We start from the raw sequence: 24913 nt of genomic DNA, 5'->3' as shown, positions 1-24913 counted from the left end.
TTCGAAAATAATCTTGTTCACATTTCGGCCCAAGGCTAACTTTTCAAAAAAGTTATTTAATTTTGAACAATATGGCACAAATGTGAAATGACGTTGTTAAGAAATATTACTTAATCTGAAATGTGTTGGTGTATCCTTTTTCCTTCTTATGAATAGTGTAATTTAATTTCATTAAAATGTGAAATCGAAGGGACAAAGAAAATTGACATCTCTTACATAGAGTAACAAATACAAAGAGTAACTGTAGATTACAAACTTCAGTGCAGCAATCCTATTTTAGATTTCTATAGGAGCTACGACGACAATGCAGAAGATAACACTGAAAAAATGAGTATTGTGATTTCGAATTTTCGAACTTCAATTTTCAGTATTTCTATAGCTTCTGCACTAGTTTTATGAAACTTAAGTCACGTTTCTTTTTTACTTGGTTATTTAACGACGCAGTCTCAACTACTAGGTTATTTAGCCTCATGGAATTGGTGATAGCAAGAAGATATTTGGCGAAAAGAGGCCGAGAATTCGTCATAGATTACCGTACCTGACTAAGCTACACAGGTGGCTAAGTCATATTTCCTTGAGATTTCATTACATAGATCAAAATTAAATGTCGATTTTTTACTACTCAATGTTGGCAAGAGTATTTTCGACTTTATTTTGTAGAAAAATAATTAAATTACCTGAGCTAAATCCCAACTCTTCACGACTTTAATTGTGGCAAAGATCATATTCTGCCTCATCCGGAGCTGCTTCTTCTGCCAGAGAGCTATGGAGCGGTCGAACTGCCTCTTCAGTCTGTCAACAGCGTCAATAGCTTCCTTGTCAGGTGGAGGTACGAGGAAACATGCTCCAGGAACTGTACTCTCAACTCCTGACGAATTAGCAACTCTCCATTTCACACGGCCGGAATTGTCATGAAGAACACACTGCTCGCCCTTTTCAATCACAATCTGTTCAAACAATAAATATTTCTGATTTAAAATACAATTTTAGCAAAAGGATTATACGACATTATTACTATTCTGAAATAAAGTTATCGAATTCTGCATAAAAGTCTTCACATAATATTACAAAATGTATAAAAACAATGTTATATATCGGTACCGTAATTGAGGTTACATCACTACAATAACTCCTATGTGACACATTTATCGATTTTCAGATTTTTGCTCTATTAAATAACTTAAATAGTGATACAGCATATATTGAAAGAAAGAAATACTGGGTGTTCAAAGTGTGTCATGGATTGCTGTATGCCGTCATGTGGCTAGCCGATGAGCCTAGAGAATTCAATCTTCCTACACTTCCGCAGAGGTGTATAACCTAGGAGGCAGAGAAGTTGCCTAGCTAGTACGGCGTTCATTCTGAAGAGTACGCACCGATACGTACGGTAACGCCGGTAGTGGTAGGAATGTGAACTGTTTGGAAATACGTACTGTCGGGATATGGGGAGAGGGTTAAGACGATTACTTACGTATTTGTTGACATTAACTTCGACGGTCAACATGGACACGGAGCATTTGATTTGTGTTGTGGAATGTTACCGTACGCAACTGATGATAACAAATACCCTGCGTACGACTTGCCGGCACAAAACACAGTTCGAAAGAGGTTATGGTAGCACACAGACCGTACAGACCGCCATCTGTTGCTACGACGTTCAAGTTATACCGTACACGTTCTCAAGTTCAGATTGAAGAACGCCTTAAATAATAGGCAACTTCTCTAACATATAAGCTGAAACTCGCTTCAAATCGGTGACCCAACAACAGTGACGTCATGACACACTTTGAAATGAACACCCAGTATAATTAGATATAGGAATATCTAATTATATTTCTTTCTTTCGGAAATGTAAGAATTCAAAATCGCCTATGTACCGGTACCACTGCCATAGAATGAATAAATGTATTTTTTCTTCCTACTGAAAAATTGTATATTCTGCACATAGGAGTTATTGCAGGAACAACGACGATATATAGATTCATATTCACACAGAACCAATTTTCAAAAATTACCTTGCTATAACAATTTGAATCTTAGAATAACAATAGTAACTGTTTTAAACATGACATGCATGTAAGTGCACGCACACAAAAGATGTAAAAAGACCAAGTTTTCTCCCCTTCAGATTTGTAAATAACTCAATAGCATTAAACGTAAGAAAAAAATTTGCTGAATTACTTGTACATTGAAATGATTAAAAAAATTAAAACACTCACGTTTACTTGTTTGTAGGCACAAATGGCTAACACTTGCAGAGGTCTTGTCACAGGTTGTCTTCGCTGCTTCAGTGGCACAATCTCTTTACACCTCTCCGACAATCCCTGCACAACATCTCCATAATGATTTAATTCTTCTCGAAGCTCCTGCATGCCACGAAGCAGACGTTCACCTTCATCCAGTGTGAAATCAGACTGGCTGTAGAGTGTGTTCATGATTTCATCACGCCTGTAATAATGGAATTAAAATTTAGAATGTTACATTTAAACATAAACAGAATTGAACACATTGAACATCTTATATATAAAACCTAGATGATATTATAATTTTTTTAAAAGAAATGTAGGCTAACTAAAGTTGAGAGCATAATAGAATTATGTTCAAGTCTAATCCTGTGCTGAAATTGCCTCTGTTTTGCCTGCTGAAAGAATGAAAGTACAAAGTTGCTACAGAGTAATTTAATACTTCTCCTAGTACTGTACTTTAAAACAAACAAAAAATAAGTTACCAGTATTTAGAAAATTGCCTTGCTTAGGGGACAAAGAAAAATGTATCAACTCAATAAGAAAACATTAAAATAATAATCACAAAACATATTGGAGAAAAAAAAGAGGAAAAGATGATGAAAATATTTGCATAAAAATAAAATCTCTTCTACTACATCATTTTCATTACCATTAGCACAGCTTCCATCACAACAAAATTCTGTATGGATGAAAGTTTTGACTGAAGTCAACTGTGATAATTTTTGTGTCCAATGGCAGGGTACTAACTTGTCATTATTGGGTTATTCATCCCACTTTACAAGTGGCCAAAAGAGATTAATGTATATCTTTCAAACATACTATCATACTACAAAAACCCAAAGGAGATTAATAGATATTTTTCAAACAGACCATCATGCTACAAAAACCCAAAGGATATTACAAGATATTTTTCAAACAGACCATCTTGCTATAAAAACCCAAAGGAGATTAATTGAGACCATCATGCTATAAAAACCCAAAGGAGATTAATAGATATTTTTTTCAAACAGACCATCATGCTACAAAAACCCAGATTAATAGATATTTTTTAAACAGATATCCTGCTGTAAAATCCCAAAGGAGATTATAGATATCTTTCAAACAGACCATCCTGCTATAAAAACCCAAAAGAGATTAATAGATTAATAGATATTTTTTCAAACAGACCATCATGCTACAAAAACCCAGGTTAATAGATATTTTTCAAACAGACATCCTGCTGTAAAATCCCAAAGGCGATTATAGATATCTTTCAAACAGACCATCCTGCTATAAAAACCCAAAAGAGATTAATAGATGTCTTTCAAACAGACTATCATGCTATAAAAACCCAAACGAGATTAATAGATATCTTTTAAACAGACAAATCATGCTACAAAAACTCAAAGGAGATTAATAGATATATTTCAAATGAATACCATATTAAAATATTCAATAAAATATACTACGTATTTCTCTGTGAAGTAAAATTCTAGTTAGCTTTTATTCAAAGAAAAGTTTTCTATCTGCATCAAATACATACTTTGTGATCCAAGTTTCAGCCTCGCGCACTTCCCGGTAAAACTGATGGTAAATGGAAGCATGTTTGAGATGTGTCTCCAGACATAGTGTGAGCTGAAGAAGCCACGCCCATTGTGTCTGCATGGCGGCCATGTAAGCCTCAATACACTTCGCAGCTGGGTGGTGTTGTAGAACAAGAGACTCTCCTCGATCTTGGACAGCACTGAATTGTATCTCACGCTTCTCCAAATCACTCATCAGAGACTGAAAAATAAGCAATCAGTATAATTTCCAAAACATATTGAATATTAAACAGAGTGAAAAAAGTTCTCCGGATATCAATTTAACAGAAGCTCATTTTGCTCAACGTGATCATTGATTTTATGCTTCTCACTTGCAGTTGTGAATGAATTGTGTCTTAATAAATAAGAAAGAATTAATCACAATTTTGACATGGTTGAGAAACTATTCGTAAATTTCTCCTGGAGTCTTCTCATTCAGAGACAGAATTCTTTTGTTTTTTTCCATTGTACAAAATGACCCTAATTTCATTTCTCTTACAAAAGAAGCTGTGCTAAGGATTGTATCATTCTTCAAAAGCCACTACCCTTGACTAAATTCGTATTGGTGAAATAAAACTCTATAATATAACTAGAGCCCGGATTTTATGTAATTACATGTTTTGTTCCTATACATGAAATATCAATTACTAGTACTTTTTTTAACACACATAGTTACAAACTTAAAACCACTTTGGTCTTAAATTAATGTTTTATGAATGGCAATTCTGAACAAAATTCTTTGTGATAAATGTAAATGTTTATAAAAGCGAAAGTTATGCTATTGAATAGGTGGCAAAAAGCAAAAGACTATAAACGAAAGTTGTTTTAAACTTGCAAAGCTTATTTCGATTATCAAAAGGTACTAAAATTCTGTAATTTTGAAATAAAAATCATTTGTATCATTTACAAAATGATCTAGGGTTTGAACAATGTAAAGCACCTATCTGAATTGACATAAAGATAAAAAGAAAAGATAAAACATCCGTGTTCTAGTTTCTAAACATTTATAAATTTATGAAGTGGAAGAAAATATTAGATATAGGGAAAATTAATCAAACTCTTGATTTTACATGTAGTATTAATTCACAAAATCAAAACTCACATTGATAGTGCAGTAGGTATTTCATATCCACATGTGAAGCCTTACACAAGAATTCATTAAAAACCAACAATGATTCTCCAATTTTCAGTTGGTTAAATTTGAAATACTTTAGGCCTATATACAAAATAAATAGAAGAACAAATATTGTTTTCCTTGTTTATAAAAATCACTGCCTTTAAAACAAGCTAAGTAACCTAAAAAATAATCAAGATGAACATAGGCCTATGGTTTAAAATCAGGCAAGATAAATTTTTTGCTACTTTTTTCATCTAAAATAATTTAAATGGAGATAAAATCTCGTGCTGCAATATTTTTTTTTTAATATAAATGGAAAATAAATGCTAGCATGGAGTGAAGTTCGGGCAGAGCTTACATCTGGAATAATTTTGAACACAGATGTGTCAATTTAAGATTACAAATTAAGACATTAAAAACTAATACAAGTGAGTTTATTATGTCTTGATTTTTGTTAATGTAGGTAATATTACCATTGATCAAATGTGGACAATGTGCGATCTTCAGTTTCATTTGCTGTACATGTGATTATAAATTTACACTAACACAAGAAGAAGAAAGGGTGATACAGCACACTAACACTAAAGCACACAGAAAACAAGCAGGAATGTTGAAGTAAAAAGGATTTCGTTTCAAGTGCAAACATCATCTAAATTATACAAACCTCACAGCCTGATCCAAATGATTTCTGGGCATGGAAATAAAATGGCATGTAATTATCTACACAAAAATGGCATCACAAATTCCGTATATAATAACAAAATCATGCTTTTTACGAAATTTCCACATAATAATATTCATTTCCTTTAAAAACTAGCCTATCCGAGTTACTTACAAAGATTTAAAACATGAGAATATTCTAAGTTACGAATAACTACGAATGTTTATCTACTGTCACGAAAAAATTTGGAACAGATAAAATTGTCTTTAAGATAACCTTCAAGGTTTTCGAAGATATTCAGCATGTGTTAGTTATACTCTTCATTTTCTGATATTTCATTATGCGACTGTCAAGATCTTCCCACTTCCCTTCAATTTATCACACTGGATTGAAACTACATACATTAATTTATAATGTTGGCCTTCCGTTAAGTCCCTTAAATGTTTGCTGCCTTTGAAGATCTATTGTGTCTCAATTTTTTCTACTGTTTCCCACTTTGTCTATCAGAAGCCTTCCTCAAGTTTCAAGAAACTTCTCCTGTAGAATCATATGCAGTCTAAATAGTGACGTTGGCCTACAGAGACATCTATTTACTCATAAGCACAGAAGTTTGTGAGACAGGAAATAAACTAGTTGCAAATATTGCCTAGGTCGGAAATCTTTTCTGTACCATAAATGTATGACACAAAACCTAGTAGTTATACTTTCTTTCTGAAGCAAGCCTGCTAAAAATTTTCATCTTCCCTTAGAAATTTTTTACTAACTGTCTGGTATGAACCCACGAACTTCAGATTCATGGCAACTGTGCATTGCAAATTCAACTTTAGGAATAACTTTGGCTAAGTTTAAAGAATTAAGTAACTTAAGCTTAAGTTACAGGTAAGAACCATTCATGTTGGTTTCAACACAATAAAAAACGCAGGTTTTAATGGAGAGAAGTCCTTATTTCTCTCACTATTTTACAGAGAGATGCACAAAGAGACCAAAACTATGCTATTAGTATAATACATATTTGTTTTTCTACATAAAAGCATCACAATAACAGAGTTCCTTTAGCAGCATAACTAGTGACAAACAGTACACCTTACCTCATAGTACTGTTCAATGGCGGGAATATTGAGATTCTTGTCACTCCAGTCTCGTGACACTTCAACTTCTTCCTTCTCGTTGAGCCAAATGAGTTCATTTGTTGCTGATTGCAGGAAATCTTGCAGTGTTTCCAAGTCTGAAAGTCTCTTATTGGATGTCACAAGTAATTCAGTGTAAGTTTTCTGTAACTGACTGAGATGCTGTGTGTATAACTGAAGTTCTTCACCATGGAAGTTATTCTGCAAAAAATAAAAGCACATAATCGAATGCCAAATTTAAACACTAAAATTTCTCAGCTGAAAACAACTGAATTAGTAACATCTCTTTACTTGTTTTCTTGTTCGCTTGTCTTTACAGAGTCAAATACTCTAGAGCCTGAGCCAAACTCCAAGAATGCTTACAGTTTTTCTCCTTAGAATGTCTGAATTAAGAATCTCACTGAGTTGGTTTCTTGGAGAAGAAGATGTGATGTAGAATTTGTAGATATATTCAAGAATTAAAATTCTGTTTGAAGGAGTTTTCTATTGGAGACATCAATGTTCTAAATGAGACATTTCTCAAGACATTTGACCTTTGCTGTTTAATTTGTCACCAATTACTTTTAGGTTAAAAAAATTAGGAAGAAAACTGTTTTTGCCAATTTTGAAAAAACTCATCATACATTTACAACAAAGTTGTTACTTGCAATGAAAATTATTATAATATAAACGCATACTTCATGGATGAATTGACTTGTTGATATATATATATATATATATATATATATATATATATATAATTAGGGTTTTCAGATACTGTAAAATAGGGTAAATAGAGACGAATTTGTACTATTTCTTATTTATTTGTCTTTATGTTTTTATTCATAACAAGTGAACAAATAAACACTCTTATTATTCTATTTAATATTTGAGACAAACAAATAAAAAATTAGTAAAAATTCGTCCCTCTCCACCCATGCATCCCTATTCACCCCATTTTACACTTACAAATGGCTTTTAAGGAACCCGGAGGTTCATTGCCGCCCTCACATAAGCCCGCCATCGATCCCTATCCTGTGCAAGATTAATCCAGTCTCTATTATCATATCCCACCTCCCTCAAATCCATTTTAATATTATCCTCCCATCTACGTCTCGGCCCCATTTTACACTACTTCAAATTATATGGGAAACTAACTTGTCCCATATGGACCTGGTACAGAATGACCCAAAATCCCGTATTTATGGACATTGTATCATAGAAGTCCAACATTTCCTATTTCCACAGTTGCAAAAGATTGCACATTGTTAACTAATACACCAAAAAAGAAACTGAATACCAGTACTGGTATGAATGTTCATTATAGATTTGTATCACTATAAAATAAGACTGTGTGTAACCTAACAATTCAATAGGTCCACAATAATGAAAACCAGTGTAAGATGAATGTACGAGTATATCAAATATTCCCCGAAAGATCAGTAGTTCTATTTAATAATTTTGGAAAACATAACCTCAGCAATTAATTTAAATATGAACCCCAGATATTAATAAGCCTACTATTCTTTCCAAATTTATATAATAAAATATTCGGATAGTTAACAATGTAAACGCTTCAATTGAGCAAGAAAATTGTTATGTTTGTCTTGTACTATGATTTACATGCTGGTATATCCTTTGGGATGTTGTGCATTAATTTCTCACAATCTTAGAAGTTCCATGTATTTTTCCCCTTGAGTTCAACATCGAGACTCCCTCAATGACAATGTGAAGAAAAAAGAGAAACAGAAAAAAACACAAACAGGTAGCCAGCATGATAAAAACAATTACTTTGGTATCAGGGTTAATATAAACATGCATTTACGTGAAAACATCGAAACTAAGTTCTTCTACAACATCAAAATGCTTTCTCGTTACCAGTATATACTACGTAACATAAAAATAAAAAGTAATTTTCACTCTTCCATACTTCTTTACAATATGTCACTGAATATTGCTGAAAAACATTACAAGAAACAGTGTGAGAACTTAAGAACTTCTGTAACATTCCTAGAGATGCAAAAAATCTTCATGCGCTCACCTTTGCTGAAACACAGTGTTCCACTCGGGTATTGAATTGTTCAATGTTCTTATGTTCTCTCTGATGTATATCTAGTTCATTCTGAACACTTGGAAGGTCAGACCCATATTCGGCATCCTGTAGTTGTTTCTATAAACAAAATTTAAAATCATATATTTTAAGAATAAATAAGTACAGTACTGGCACCATTTATTTCGAACTAAAGAAAATCTAATCTAAAAGTATCACCCAACAGACACACAGTAATTTCCAATTAGCTTTGAACTAATCAATTTATAAATAAACTCAGAACTGTTTATGTAACTTTTATTTATCTCGAACAGAAGCATGATCAACAATAGTCCTATCTTGTTTTTCAAACATTACTGAACTACCGTCAAATGGGCAAACTTGGAACAGTGTTTAACTTGGAACATTATCATAGGATATTTTCGTTTTGTCACAGTGACAACATAATCTTCACTTGTTACTTTGTTGTGCAGCACATTGGTTCTATTACAGTTTCGTGTTACTGTGACAAAACGAAACTACTCTATGATAATGTTCCAAGTTTAACACTGTTCCAAGTTTGCCCATTTGACGGTACTATAAATTCAATATTTTGTATTAATGGAAGCATATTAATTAAGTACCAGTATGCTAAAATATGGTATTTCACTACTTAATAGGTCTACTAATAACTAAGAAGATATATTCCACAAATGTAACATGATTCGTCATACAATCTTCAAATATTAAAAACTGTATTAAGAAGTATGTCTATGAGCATCAATGATTTACATTAAAAAAATAACTATAACAGTGATATTTACGATAAATGTTGTTGTTGTTTGTTGTTTTCTAATGTCAGGCGTTTGACAATAATATATATTATTTTAATGTACCGAAGTACATATGATATTTCCATGCAGATATTCTGCGTCATCATACGATGAAAGAGTAGTTTGACAATAAAGTCATTTGACCTCTTGCACTCCAATATTTTTCAAAGATATTATCATGACCAGCCACTGAAGTACAGATTTTGAGGTGTTCCGAATCCATTTCTTGGTTTGAGTTGCACAGTGGACAGTTAGGGGACTGATATATTCCAATTCTATGCAGGTGTTTGGCCAAACAATCATGGCCTGTTGCCAATCTAAATGCAGCTACAGACGATTTTCGTGGTAAATCGGGAATTAACTGTGGATTATGATGCAGAGAGTTCCATTTTTTCCCTTGAGATTGTGTTATCAAATTTTGTTTGTTGAAGTCTAAGTATGTAGATTTAATAAATGTTTACTTTTAACACGACAATTGATTAACAAACGCAATGTAAATTGGTCAACAAATCTGATTAAAATAAAGAAGGGTAGCATTATTGTATAGCAAATGTATAAGATATCATTCTGTAACCAATCGAAACAAACAATATAAAAAAAAAAAGCTTCCCAAAATCTACAGAGCATGAAAATACGTAAACAGATTGTACATCAGCTGCAAAAAGAATATAAAGAAAGAAATAAAGAAACTAATTAAAAACGTAATGACTCACCAATTTATTGCGACACCATTCAGTACATTCCTGAAGCTGGCGGAAGTGGATGTTTGTTTCAACCAATCGAGTTTCCATTACAGTGCGTGTCTGGCGCGTTACTGTCCGCTCCTCCACAGGGAATGAGATGGAGGCAAGTGGAGTGATCAGCTTTGAGTGCAGCAGTGATCTCAGAGCTACCCAGCGTTGGTGCAATTTCTGTACTCTGCAAAATCAAATTGAGACATTCAAACTACAGATTCAAACTGAAGTCAATTTTACTATTTTACAAATACAAACTTCATGTGTTTAATCTGTAACTACAGCCAGTGTATTGTTATTAGTATCTCTTTGTTGTTACCTATCGCTTTAAAAAGAATGTGTTTAATTTGTAATCTTAAGTCATTTTTTCTACTATTCCTTTATTGTGCTGATTACATTTGTTTTTAAATATTTTGTATTGCCTCTACCATTATATATTGCCCTTCAAGAATTTCGGTATTGGTTAGTTGTAAGTCATTACTTGTGTTATATTTTAATGATTGTAATTGTTCCTGAATCATGTATGTAACTTGTAACCGTAAATCATTGCTTGTAATATCCCTTTATTACTCTTAACTGTTTCATTGTTCATGAATTAAGTATTAATTTGAAAGTGAAAGTGAAACTTTGTTTTATTAATCTACTATTGATTATCTTTTTAAGATCGTGATTTACTCTGAAACGGTTAGACATTCTTGTATATCTTTTACATTGATTATTCCTCAAACATCTCATTAATCTTTAACAGGAGCCATTCTTTCACTAATGTGCATTCTTCTACATAATTCATGTGAATTGTAACTGTGACCACTATTTTATACTATTACTTTACTATTGTTTATTGGTTATAAAATATGTATTTTTATGCCAATTATAACCCTAATATACCTCAGGGTGAAATAGGGTTTATTAAATTGGATAATAATAAAAAAAAATACAAACTTCAAATACTGTTACCCAAACGACGAATATATCAAGTGTCTACACAACAAATTATGGTTCGAATGCTGTAAAGTCGAAGATGGAATTTTTAGTAACAAGTTTTACAATGGCACTTCAAAGCTGCTGTACAATGTACCGATATCATTTAATATTAATTTGTTTCGTATTGTTAGATACCAGTAATTTAACGAGAATCTGAGATGAAGAAAAGAAGAAGAAAAGGAGATTTAGAAATACAGAAGGAGAAAGAGCAAAAGGAAAAGACGTAAGAATGAAAAAAGAAGAGAAATAAGAAATAGAAACATATAAAGGATGTTAATGAACAGACTAGTATCAAACAGACCCCCACCTCTTGTAAAGGTCAGGTGCTTGAGGGTATCGTCCATCCCTGAGGCTTTGCACATCTCCAAATAAGCTGTTGATGCTGTCCTCTGTGAGCCTGATATCCTGTTCCAGAAGATCCACATTGTGCTTAGCATCCAGTGGATGCAGGCGATCTAATCGACGAGCTTCGTCCTCCACCCTCTGCTCCAGTTCTTCTAGCCGAGAATCCACCTGCTTCATTTCCCTATGCACTTTTTCTGCCAAACGCTGCAAGCGTTCCAGTCTGAAATAAAAAGTTTCCACAATGACAATGTCTAACACTTTAATAACAAAGAATATTACATACAAATAGTTAATATCCAGTTATTGATTTCAATTGTGTTGAAACAAACACAGAATATCATCAGGATGGAGCGAATAAAATGAGTTCCCATTTCAAAAGAGTGAACAACAGTTTATGCAGACAGGAAAGAGCAAAATCATATATAAATTATGTAGTGAGATTCATAGGAGGTAAGTTGCATTATAGTACAAATATTTTACCTTTTAATCTCTTCCAGGATTGCATGATCTCGCTCCTGGTGAGCCATCATAAGCCTCGTCCAGTTCTTGTCCAATAAATCGATATGCAACTCTGGTTCTAAATCTACTTCACCAACAGCCTCAAAATATCTCTGTAAAAAAAATTAACGCGCATTAGCATATGCATGTGAAGTATGAAAACAATGAATTCCACAAATGAATGGTGTTTATTTCTTCTTACTTTCAACGAATTATTATTATTTTTTTTTATAACTCATTTGTCATTCCTGTAACATGGTAGCTAGTTCATAAAATTGGAAATTGTTTTAATAGCTTCATTGTTTTTTTAAATGATTAAACATTTTTACAATATCTATGTAGGTTCTGGGTGATTCCACAATTTCCACTACGGTAATAAATTATCAATAATACTTCTTACTTCGGAATATGTATTATATGTCTTTCTCGTGTTAAATTCTATCGTACCTGGTTAACATGTTTCGACCTGTTATTGGTCTTCTTCAGAACTGGTTGTTGCTGGTCTTGGCGCCTTTTGTTTGTGTTTCCTGTGGGGGTGTGTTTGTATAGTGTAATGTGGAGTCAAAGAGTGTGTGTGTTCTGAAATTGAGTTGTGTGTTGAGAATTTCATTTGGGTGTGTTTTTGTGTGTCTGTATATTTCATATTGTTCTAGTGTGTTTACTTTCTGGCTTTTTGATTGGATGTGTAGAATTTCCATGTCTGTGTTGATGTCTCTGTAGGTGTGGTTAGCATTTGTGATGTGTTCTGCATATGTGGAAGTGTTCTGCAATTTTGTTATGGCTGTGATGTGTTCTTTGTAACGTGTTTGAAATGATCTATCTGTCTGTCCTATGTAGAAGTTGTTGCAGGTGTTACATTTGAGTTTGTTTACGCCTGTGTGGTTGTATTTGTTTGTTTGTGTGTTGAGATGTTTTTGTAGAGTGTTATTTGTTCTGTATGTGATGTTGTAATTTAATTTCTTGAATGAGGTTGCAATCTTGTGTGTGTTTTTGTTTTCATATGTTAGTGTGATGTATTTTTTGTGTTCTTGTGTTTGTGTTGCATTCTTATGTTTTTTGTGATTATGTTTTGTCTTTCGTATTATGTTGTCTATTACGTTGGGGTTGTATCCGTTTTCTTGTGCTATGTACTCGATTGTGTTTAGCTCCTCTTTGTAATCCTGTTGGTTCATTGGTATGTTGAGTAGTCTGTGTACCATTGTTCGGAATGCAGCTTGTTTGTGTTGTGTTGGGTGGCTGGATGTGTTGTGTATGTGTGTTGTTGTGGGTTTTCTGTAGACTTTGAATATATGTTTGATGTATAATACTTCTTAGATTTTCACATGATGAAAGAAAATTTCGATGAAAAGTAAGCCAAATTCCTTTAAAAACCAATTTAAAATGTAAACGTATGTTATACCATTATTATATAAGCCTACAGTATTTCGCGAAACAAAAAAAAAAAAGTCATTAAAAAAAGTATCTTATGTTCCTTTGAAGAAGGGGGAAACAAAATGAAAAGAGACGATTATGGCAAAAGCCAGAAATTGTCTTTTTAATCTCATGCAAAAATATTATGTATTTCATTTCTAAAATAAAGCAGTTATACCGAGGCAATTAAAACAAAATGTATGATACGATATAGGCCTAAAATGAAAATTCTCGCAAATGTGAACATGAAAGAATGTGATGGTGAATGAAAAAGATATGTGACAGCAGCCATAAAAGTACCTAAGTTCCTCTTAATAAAATGAACAACAAAAGTATAATTCTTTCCAGAATTTATTTTGTTTTAGTAACTAAATAAGCAACTTCCTTGTTTCCAAGTTTTGTGACACTTACCTCTAATTCTCGGAAAAAGTGTGTGAGTCTCTGTTTGTCCTTCTGGCGAGGTGGAACCTCGTCTGTCCTGAAGCGACTCGATTCGGCAGCAAGTTTCTTCATTTCGATAAGTGTGTTCGGGAACGTTCGGTCTAGCATGATTGACAGCTTTTCCCTCATCCACAAATGAAGGGAGCTTGCAATGTCTCGGTATTCTGATGTTCGTTGCTGTGATTCCTTGCGAGATTAAATGCACTCATGTTAGAAGGTTAAACAATTAAAATATCTTCAAGTTCTTAAATACGAAAGGAAATGTATAAAAGACACAAATTATATACTCTAAGATATATTCTGATCTTCAGAGAATATCACATTAATATGGTCATACACCATTAGCTAAATACTGCTGCGTTTTCTTTCAATGCCAAAGACCCAGCTTCAAATTCCAGCAAGTCAAAGTCGAATTTTTGGTGGACAATAATAGTATTTGGGCAGATTTACTCAGAATAGTATATTTCTGTTTCCATCATTCTATCATTTCTCCATAATTCACAGTCATTCTTATCAAAATCCAGAAAACAAAAAGAAACCATTGCATAAGACAAACTCCAAGGTACTGTATGTTAAACATTGCAGAGTACCGGTACATTATGAGAATGAGTAGAGTCTGTATTGAAATTGAAGTTTTTATATAACACAACTTAAAAACGTTACAGTGAATCTCATAAAGTTACTACAATTAAGTCTGAAATGGATTAACATAATATTCGAAATGTGTACATTATCATCCAGTCAGAGATCAGATTTCAAATAAATTGGATGCAGATCTTATAAATGTTGTTGTTTGTTGTTGTTTTCTAATGCCAGGCGTTTTTCAAAGATATTATCATGACTAGCCACTGAAGCACAGATTTTGAGATGTTCCGAATCCATTTATTGGTTTGAGTTGCACAATGGGCAGTTAGGGGACTGATATATTCCAATTCTATGCAGGTGTTTGGCCAAACAATCATGGCAATCATGATAGAATAGCTGCTTTGGAGTCTGACAATATAACTGCATTCCTAAATTTATTGATGTGGCATAGAAGATTCCTGAGACATTCACATATTGCAATGATTTCACCATCGAAACTTGTTGTTCCGTATCCAAGAGATCTATAAAGTGAGAAGAGACAGCACGTAACACCTGCACCGGCACCTTGTTCTCTAGAGATCAAGGATCCGTCGGTGTATAAATGAAGCCAGTTTTGTGGAGGGTACCTAACATTAATTGTCTCTAAAGACAATTGTTTTAGTATTTCAGCGTTTACTTCTGATTTCAGTATTTCTTCTGTTAAATTTAGATTATATTCTATATTTAATAGAGTTAAAGGGTTTGCTTTAATTTGTAAGTTTTCTTTTAAATTCGGGATATTGATTTTCTGTTTTAATTCTTGAACAATGGATATGAAACTTTTTTGAGTTTTCAATCTACAGAGAGGACTGTATGAATGCCAATTGTTTCCTGGTAATCTGATAAGTTTTTCATATTGAATCAGTGCTTTTTTTTCTATTGTCATTTTGATGCTGTTAATATTAGTGAGGAATCTCATAGAATCTATTGGCATTGTTTTGATTCCACCAGTAATGAGTCTGAGAGCTTGGTTTTGAACATATTCTATGTCATTTATGAAAGGTGAAGTAATTAAAATTTCTCCGCAGTATGTCAGCACTGGCTGTATAAACATTTTGTATGTAGTGTTTAAAGTATTCCTAGAGCATCCCCATTTCTTATTAAAGTTATGTTTTATTTAACGACGCTCGCAACTGCAGAGGTTATATCAGCGTTGCCGGATGTGCCGGAATTTTGTCCCGCAGGAGTTCTTTTACATGCCAGTAAATCTATTGACATAAGCCTGTCACATTTAAGCACACTTAAATGCCATCGACCTGGCCCGGGATCGAACCCGCAACCTTGGGCATAGAAGGCCAGCGCTATACCAACTTGCCAACCAGGTCGACTCCCCATTTCTTTCCTGCTAGTCTTTTTAGAAGGGAGAATCTTTTACGAGCTTTTTCAGAAATGTATTTCAAATGGTTGCTCCATGTTAACTTACTATCGAAAATAACTCCAAGATATTTGGATTCATAAGTCCTAGGAAGGTGTTGGCCATTGTATTGGATATTGAATTCTCTTTCTTTTTTACCGAGTGAAAATATTTGGTAGTTACTTTTGCTTAAATTGAGTGTCATCAAATTTGATGTATTCCATTCATGTAGTTGATTTAGAGCTTTAAGAGCAGAATTTTGAATTTTGTCTCTATGTCTGGAAGATCCGGAAGTCCACAAAACTATATCATCTTATAAATGTGAACATGGCAGTTGAAACAATCTCTGGATGATTTCTTAATAGTTATGCCTCACAGTGCAAGTGTCCTCTAGTTATATGTGATTTTTGTGAATATTCAGGAAATTCAAGTATTGCTGCAACCATAGCTTAGTATTGTTGAAATGCTTATCAAAGGAATCATACAACAATCTCCAGTAAATGCGTGAGATTTTTATTACCAACAAAAATATCACTGGAGCAAATTTTTCGAACTGCTTTGATTTCTCTGCTATTCCCATTCTATCATTGCTTCAACATTACCACAACACCTCCATGTATATTAATAACCTCAATAGTTCAGAATTAATTTCAAATAAAAGAACTACCAACCTAATTCAGACACTTTTAAATATTAATGTTTCCAATAATATATAGCCTATTTATTTTGAATGAAAAGTTTCTAGAGAATTGAATTGGTTATGCTTTCTGTAACTCCACTTCAACCACAGAAGCTATTCAAAGACAACAAGACCGTGAAATGGAGCGATGACTGAATCAGGATGGTAAGGGAAACTTAAGTAATCAGAGAAATCGTGTCCCACAGTTTTACGCAACATAAATAAAACACCATCTGCCTGACAACGAATTTTGGTGCCTATCAGTGAAAAGCTTTTCTGCTATACAATGACAACTGACATGTTTCAATGCACAGGTAAGGGAAAATTTACTACAATGTACTATGCAAACTCGTAGAATTGTATTTTTCTTTTCTCATACTGTACGTAAAGAAAAAATACATCATTCTACAATAGCCATATTTTTTAAACACTTTCTTTTGTTACTTACGGGATCGTAAAGTGGGTGAATGGGAGGTGGTTCTGGGAAGACATCGTACAGAGAGGAAATGTACGTGATGAGAGACTTCTCGTCCGGTTCAGGGGTATCAACATCTGTAAAAATAAAAAAATACAAAAACATTAGCATCTCATATAATATTCGTTGTTTGTTAAAATAATGTTGTATATCATCGGTTTACAAACAATACACATTAAATCAAAAATATTACTTCTAAGAAAAAGGCATTCTTCTTCTGACAAAAGTGAATCCTCAAAATATTATCTTCTTTTCTAAGTTGTTTCTCTTTAAGTACATTTCAATCTTCCAATTCTAAGTTTATACATTCATATTATACAGGTCTATGTTATATACGCATTTTTCTCAGAAGTAATATTTTTTACTTACTGTGTTTTGCTTGTAAACCGATGATATATCTTATCATATGCAATGGCGGTTCACAAAACTTCATATTCACTGTCATACCATGGGAAAGAATGCATGTGTGATAAAGAGACAAACAGAGACAGGGAGACGGAAAAAAGAAAAGAGAATGATACAACAACGTAAAGGAGAGAGAAAAAGTTTTCAATTAACAGTCCTCAGTTATTAGACTGTTTTCGTTCAGTCATGGAAAACAAGTACAGCATTAAATAAAGAAGGTAAGAAACTCATTCCTAATGGTTCTAAAGTTGGATCCCTGAAGTTACTACATAAATGTAATGGACGAGAATTTTAGTAGGTATGTGTTACATAAACATTGATTTTACTTTCAAATCCATTTTTCCGTAAGTTCATTTTTCTTGATTATACACTAACTTTTTTCTGCCAAATATTAATCAATCTGGATGACATTTTTACTGCAAATATTTATGAGATTCCATAGCTGAATGTTTCTATGCATTTATTTTGTAACAAATGTTGCTACTTTATTTTATTCATTTTTTTTTTCATGAACTATAGGAAAAACATTTTCAAAAATTTTATTAAAAAAAAAAAAATTTGAAAGTGAATAAATGACATATTTAATAAAATTAATGCATTGAAATGTTTCTCTAGGTCTTGTGGGGGTGGGGGGGAAGGAGAAGCTTAAAAATTGAGATCTTCTACTAAAAACTTGGGTTTGAATATATTTCTAAATATATACATAATATATAATAAGTCAAAAGTAAAAAACATTTGGAAGTTCAAAATTTGTATTTCGTTAGTCCTTTACATAGTAAATATGCTATTTAAAATTTGATTGAAAAGAAATGATTAGGGAAAAAGGTGTCATCTTGTAGTGAAGTAGCCCCTTAACTATATTGTACACAGTACAGAAAAAACCCAATGAGTGTAATTAATTCTAACTACCACAGATATAGAATTCATATCATCAGGATAGATAAAAGTGGTGCAATAAAATATAATTAGTAATTTAAAAAAGTACAGACAAAAGGAATATAGGCCTACTGTTCCAGACAACGTTGTTGTTGTTGTTTTCTAATGCCAGGCATTTGACAATAAAGTCATTTGACCTCTCGCACTCCAATATTTTTCAAAGATATTATCATGACCAGCCACTGAAGCACAGATTTTGAGGTGTTCGAATCCATTTCTTGGTTTGAGTTGCACAATGGGCAGTTAGGGGACTGATATATTCCAATTCTATGCAGGTATTTGGCCAAACAATCATGGCCTGTTGCCAATCTAAATGCAGCTACAGACGATTTTCGTGGTAAATCGGGAATTAACTGTGGATTTTGATGCAGAGAGTTCCATTTTTTCCCTTGGGATTGTGTTATCAAATTTTGTTTGTTGAAGTCTAAATATGTAGATTTAATAAATCTTTTCACAGAGTAATACATAGATTTAGTAACAGGTCTGTAAGTAGCAGTGCTGCCCTTCTTTGCTAAAGCATCTGCATTCTCGTTTCCCAGGATTCCACAGTGGGATGGTATCCATTGGAATATAATTCTTTTATTGAGTGATATTAATTGAGAGAGCATTTTAGTTATTTCTGCTGTGTGAGATGAAGGTGTGTGTCTAGAGACTATTTTTAGACTATGTTTAGACAAAATGAATATAGGCTTACTGTTCCAGACAACGTAATGAACAAACAGACATTATACAGCAGAATCTCGTAAATAGTTTTAACACACAGTTTCACTGGAGTCATCTGACAGGAATCACTGACGTAGTTACATTATTTTTTTTATTTATGGCTCATATCTTGTAACGATGGTTTGATTAATAACCAACCACTGTAACCTAAGGTGTGTCTAGAACAGGAACTACAAGACACAGTGCTAATATTGACAAGTGTACAATGGGAGGAAGTTGTATAACTAGTGTCAGGTGTCCAAATGCACTCCACCCGTCTTGCTCCATCACCTCCAGCTACAATCCTCAGTATTTTCTTCCTACGCCCAATCAGAGACAGAAAAAGATGGAAACCAATAAAAAGAAACTTTCATCTATAAAATAATGCCTGTAGAAAAAAGTCTCACTTTTAAGCAGCTTAAGTGGATAGCAGGATTTTGAATTAAACATGACTGGACAGAATATCGTAAGAAAATAGAATGACATATGTTCTCTTAGACGAAAATTATAGGTATTCTGAAAGAAATATACATAAAAAGTTCGTCTATTGGAGAAAAAATAATTTTTAAAATATTCTTTTTATTTAGGAATACAATAAATAATTTTGATAATTGATTAAATGGCGATCTTACTCGTGTTAATTGTGTAAGCATGTGCGGCTTACAGCTGTTTCGGTGCTTCTTCACACCATCCTCAAAGCCTACTAGATCTCAGCGTCATCTCTAACTTCGCTGCTCGTTGTGTGGGTACATTTGATTGTTGAAAAGTGTTGACATGTGGTGTCAAATAGTGTGTGTGTTCTGAAATTGATCTGTGTGTGTTTTAGTGTGTCTGTATATTTCATATTGTTCTAGTGTGTTGAGTTTTTGGTTTTTGGGTTGTATGTGTAGGATTTCCATGTCTGTATTTATGTTATTGTATGTGTGGTTAGCATTAGTTATGTGTTCGGCATATGTAGATGTATTGTGTCCTCTGGTTATTGCTTTCTACATTGGACAGACAGGCAGATCATTCCAAACTCGATACAAAGAACACATTAAAGCAATAACCAGAGGACACAATACAGCTACATATGCCGAACACATAACTAATGCTAACCACACTTACAATAACATAAATACAGACATGGAAATCCTACACATACAACCCAAAAACTCAACACACTAGAACAATATGAAATATAAAGACACACTAAAACACACCCTGATCAAATTCTCAACACACAGATCAATTTCAGAACACACACACTATTTGACACCACATTTCAACACTTTTCAACAATCAAACGCACCCACACAACGAGCAGCAAAGTTCGAGATGACGCCAAGATCTAGTAGGCTCTGAGGATGGTGTGAAGAAGCACCGAAACAGCTGTAAGCCGCACATGCTTACACAATTAACACGAGTAAGATCACCATTTAATCAATTATTTTTTACTTTTTATTTCTGTCGACTATATTCATGTTTCTATTGAATATCACTGGCTTCTGTCTGATTGCCAATTTATATTAAATGTGTTTTTCTCTCTTTTTCTCTTTCTTCTTTTTTTCTCTTGTGTGTTATTTATTGGTTTGAATTAAGTTATTTGCTGTATTTAGTAAACTGTCCTTGTAAATTTTATGTCATATTATTGGCTAAGACCACACTGTACACGAGCCTGGCTCTTACGGTAGTGGCTAGAAACATTTTTGTTTTATAATTTTAATTTGTGCTCACTAGCTAGCTAGTTAAATTAAATTAAATTAAATTCTGGAATGAGACGCCTCTGAGTAGTCGAAGTTACACTTGACAAGCTGATGTTAATTACGAAATTAGGTCGTAGTTAACATTTCTGGAATGAAGGCAATTTATTATAGAAACAAACTACCTGTGACTCATGAACGTAGCTATATCCAAAGGGACATTGACTTGTAAACGTAAAGGAAGATTACCTAGTAAGTAATGGTTAGACGAAGGTGGAGCATGTTGTGGGTCAAATTAGTAAGCAGAGAAAAATTCACTATTCACTAACACTGGCAACCTAATATTACATTTGATCTGTCAAATTACTGTATACCACCATACTGTAATAATTTCAAGCAGTTGTTTAAACTGTCATATGAACTTCATGCATCACTAAAATCTAAGAGTATTTTGATAGTAACTTGCAACAGAGTGAAGGGAAAGCTGGAACATACAATGTAAAGTGAAATGCTATAGTCTGAAGAACTCTAGACATGCATACAAAGAACAGGAAGTAATGCAGTGAACGAGGAACTGGTTCTAAAACAAGTCAAATGAGAATGAAATGCAATACAGCCTAGATCTTGACAACTGCAGAAAACAGCATATAGCAAGAAGCTTACATAACAGCTTGGAAACAAGTCATGTTAAAATTATTTCTTTTGAAGTAAGGGACCCGATGTCTGATGATCATTACTGGGTTAATAAAATACTTTCATTAAAAGTTATTTTCACAGTGTAAATCACAATTCAGTATATAATTCCAAAATTTAATTTTATAAAGTGCACCATCTAAGACACCATGCCTGGACTTGCATTACGGAATGAGTGCTGATTCGAGTTCTCATGGGGAACCAGTGTGTGGGACCAGTGCCCACCTAGCATCATGATGAACTTGCAGAGCTGCGTTAGGCAGTGAAATCTGCTTTCAGAAACCAGCTATAATAGAAGGTGGAACCAACACAATGATCAAATGATACATCTGTACTGGTTGGATGATAGTTTATATTTGCTGAGGCATGTGGAGGTGAAGCCAGCAGTTAGCCTTGGTCCTTCATGGGCTGTCGCACTATTGCTTACACAATAAAAGTGTATTCTCACGAATGACTTGAGATTTCTGAACGTAATGAAAAACCATGTCAGAATTTTCAATAAAGCCTCAAATTGTTGGAAGGACAAACAATAAAATTAGCATGAACTATTGCTCCAGTTGAAATTTAAATAACTGAACAAAGATCTCTAGTTATTAAACAAATAGACTACTCAATGAAGCTAAAGAACTGCAAGTACAGAGTAAACTATACATCATTAGAAAACTACAGAAAAAGGTGGTACGAATACCTGCATAAAATAAAGTAAATCATATACAGGTTCTACCAGAAGTTTAAGGACACGTCTTCGAAAGAGAATGTTAAGCTTGTGTTTTATTTAACGACGTTCGCAACTGCCGAGGTTATATCAGCATCTCCGGTATGCCGGAATTTTGTCCACAGAAGTTCTTTTACATGCCAGTAAATCTACTGACATGAGCCTGTCGCATTTAAGCATACTTAAATGCCATCGACCTGGCCCAGGATCGAACTCGCAACCATGGGCATTTCGAAAGAAATGTTGCACTCCTGTCCTTATACCTTATGTGAAATCCCCTGATGTTTATAAAGGTATCAAATGTCTGTGAAAAATAAAATTTCTTTACTGCAAACCCAATCTCTTCATCTTTCAAATTGTGGATTATATAACAATCCTGCTATGAAAACTTCCTAAAAATTACATTTTTTGTAGGAAAAAAATTAATTAGTCAAGAATGGATGTACTGTATTTACCTGAGTAATAAACGCACTTTTTTCGATTTTTAAAACAAAAACTAGGAAAAAGTTATAGTGGGAAAAAAAAAAAAACATGTATTAAAGATACGCCAGCTCGAATGCTGAAATAATCGATAGAGTACGTATCGATATATGGGCCGTGACTAATTTATATATTGATTGTGTCGTACTTAAGTTTTTTAAGGAATTATGAAGGGAGAAGGATTATAAGAAGACAGAATATTTGGCCATTAATACTAAAAGTAGTGAGAATATTGTTATAGACGATGAAATTGAAATTAAACAAGTTAAATACCTAGGTACAATTGTAACTAAAGCAGAAGATATTGGCGAAGAGGAACTAAAAAACCAAATTGAACAAAGTAAAAAAATTATAACATGTTTAAATTCTATATTGTGGGATAAACATCTTTGGAAGGATACTAAAAAATATATTGGCAAAATGTTAGTTGAATCTGTATTAAACTACGGAAGTGAAATATGGGTAACGAATGCATATTATAGAAAAAGAATTTTGGCCGTAGAAATGGATTATTTGAGACGAAGTGCTAGAGTCTCGCACTTGGACCACATTAAAAATGAAGAAATTAGGCATAGAATGGATGCTGAAGAGACAGTGTTAAATAGAATAGAAAATAAGAGTTTGAAGTGGTTTGGTCATCTGATGAGAATGGGCGAAGATAGATGGCCTAAACAAATTTACCAGTGGAAACCTCCAGGAAGAAGAGGAAGAGGTAGACCAAAAAGAACTTGGGACAAAGAAGTAATGGAGGTCATGCACAAGAGGGGGTTGAGGACTGAAGACGCACAAGACAGAAGGCTTTGGAGGATTGGCACAGGAAGACGACAGTAGCTGTACAATCCTGAATATATATATATATATATATATATATATATATATATATGAAGGGAGAAGGGGGGAGAGTTCTCTCTCAATGTCAAACGTGCGAGATCTTTAAAAAGTTATCACTACCTCTACATTACTCATTTGTAAATTACCAATTTCTCAAGATACAATGAAAGATCAGTGGAGGTGACGTCAATAACTGAGGTGAAAAAATACTGGATGTCGACTGAAACATTACATCTTACCTTCAGGATCAAGAAGCCTGGTCACTCCATACTCCCTCTCTGCTACATGGAAAGCGTTCTCAAGACGATCTCGCGCAATTCGTGATCGGATTGATCGCCAGTCAATCAAGTCGGGTCTATAAAGATAACAAAATAAGAAATTATGCCTAACAATCAACATAAAAGCAAGAAATTCTCATACACGACAGTACCACAGTCTAGTATATACAGTCACGAAGCTCAATATGTAGAAAATATGCATCTATAGACAGTTGCTAACCACTAGAATCGCTACTATCGCCTCATTACAGACAATGTGAAATAGTACCAGCATAGTCTATTGTTTCTAGTACCCTCATAAACTCAAGCTTTGTGACTATACTAGACTGTGACAGTACTAGGCAAAAATTTTATATAGTTACAGTATAACAAATCATATTTTATCTACCACTAAACTAATGATCACTGATCTTCTTCAAAATAATATAGTTAAAAATTCCTTCACATGCATTTGGATCTATGCACAAATATTTATAAATGGTAAACTATATCTAAATGATCAATAAAATCTTTCATAAATTTGTTCCTAACTTAATGATTAAGCCCCCCCCCCCCAAAAAAAAACATTCCAAATTTTTTAAGTCTACATTTTTTAAGATAGTTATATCATCATGAAGATCACTACTGACGGAACAAGCCTTGCTGCACGATATTAATCTCGTGCTCATTTTAATTGTCGTAACAAATACTTTTGTCGCATTAATACCTGAATATTATTGTTTTGGAGTAAATTAATTATTTTTTTTACACTCCAAAGTAAACTTAAATCCATTTCATTTGTTAAACTTTTGCACTAAGTCAACGGACCTAAAATACGTGTGTATATTTTTGAGTTCGAAAATAAATTTATTATTTTCACAATTATATAAATTAAACACAAAATAAAATTTTATTAATGGGCTAGTCGTAAATGCCCACAATACCATTACTTAAATAATTTAGACTACTTCACATTTGTATACTGGAGTAATGCTACAAAATATTATATGAATTTGGCAGGTTATTTACTATTTTTACAATTAAATTTTTTTTTTTTTTTTCCTGCATTGGACTGACACCATACTTCAATCCTTTTGGTATTATATTTGCCTCT

General features: G+C 33.3%; 1 protein-coding gene across 1 annotated transcript in view; it reads right to left on the bottom strand.

The window, feature by feature from the left end:
- Nucleotides 1-24913, bottom strand: part of shot (dystonin-like protein short stop) — a gene marked incomplete at its 5' end in the record, with an annotated part of 408663 nt that overhangs the window by 228558 nt on the left and 155192 nt on the right. Inside the window, 12 exon segments of the mRNA XM_069827013.1 lie at nucleotides 678-947; nucleotides 2220-2448; nucleotides 3769-4010; nucleotides 5590-5613; nucleotides 6675-6914; nucleotides 8734-8862; nucleotides 10268-10472; nucleotides 11580-11837; nucleotides 12098-12228; nucleotides 13937-14152; nucleotides 17072-17175; nucleotides 23782-23897. Of these exon segments, the coding sequence (XP_069683114.1) occupies nucleotides 678-947; nucleotides 2220-2448; nucleotides 3769-4010; nucleotides 5590-5613; nucleotides 6675-6914; nucleotides 8734-8862; nucleotides 10268-10472; nucleotides 11580-11837; nucleotides 12098-12228; nucleotides 13937-14152; nucleotides 17072-17175; nucleotides 23782-23897 (2164 nt within the window).

This window comes from Periplaneta americana, chromosome 5 (assembly GCF_040183065.1).
Source record: "Periplaneta americana isolate PAMFEO1 chromosome 5, P.americana_PAMFEO1_priV1, whole genome shotgun sequence".
In the NCBI taxonomy this organism is placed as follows: Eukaryota; Metazoa; Arthropoda; class Insecta; order Blattodea; family Blattidae; genus Periplaneta; species Periplaneta americana.
This window is presented reverse-complemented; position numbering and strand designations above follow the sequence as displayed.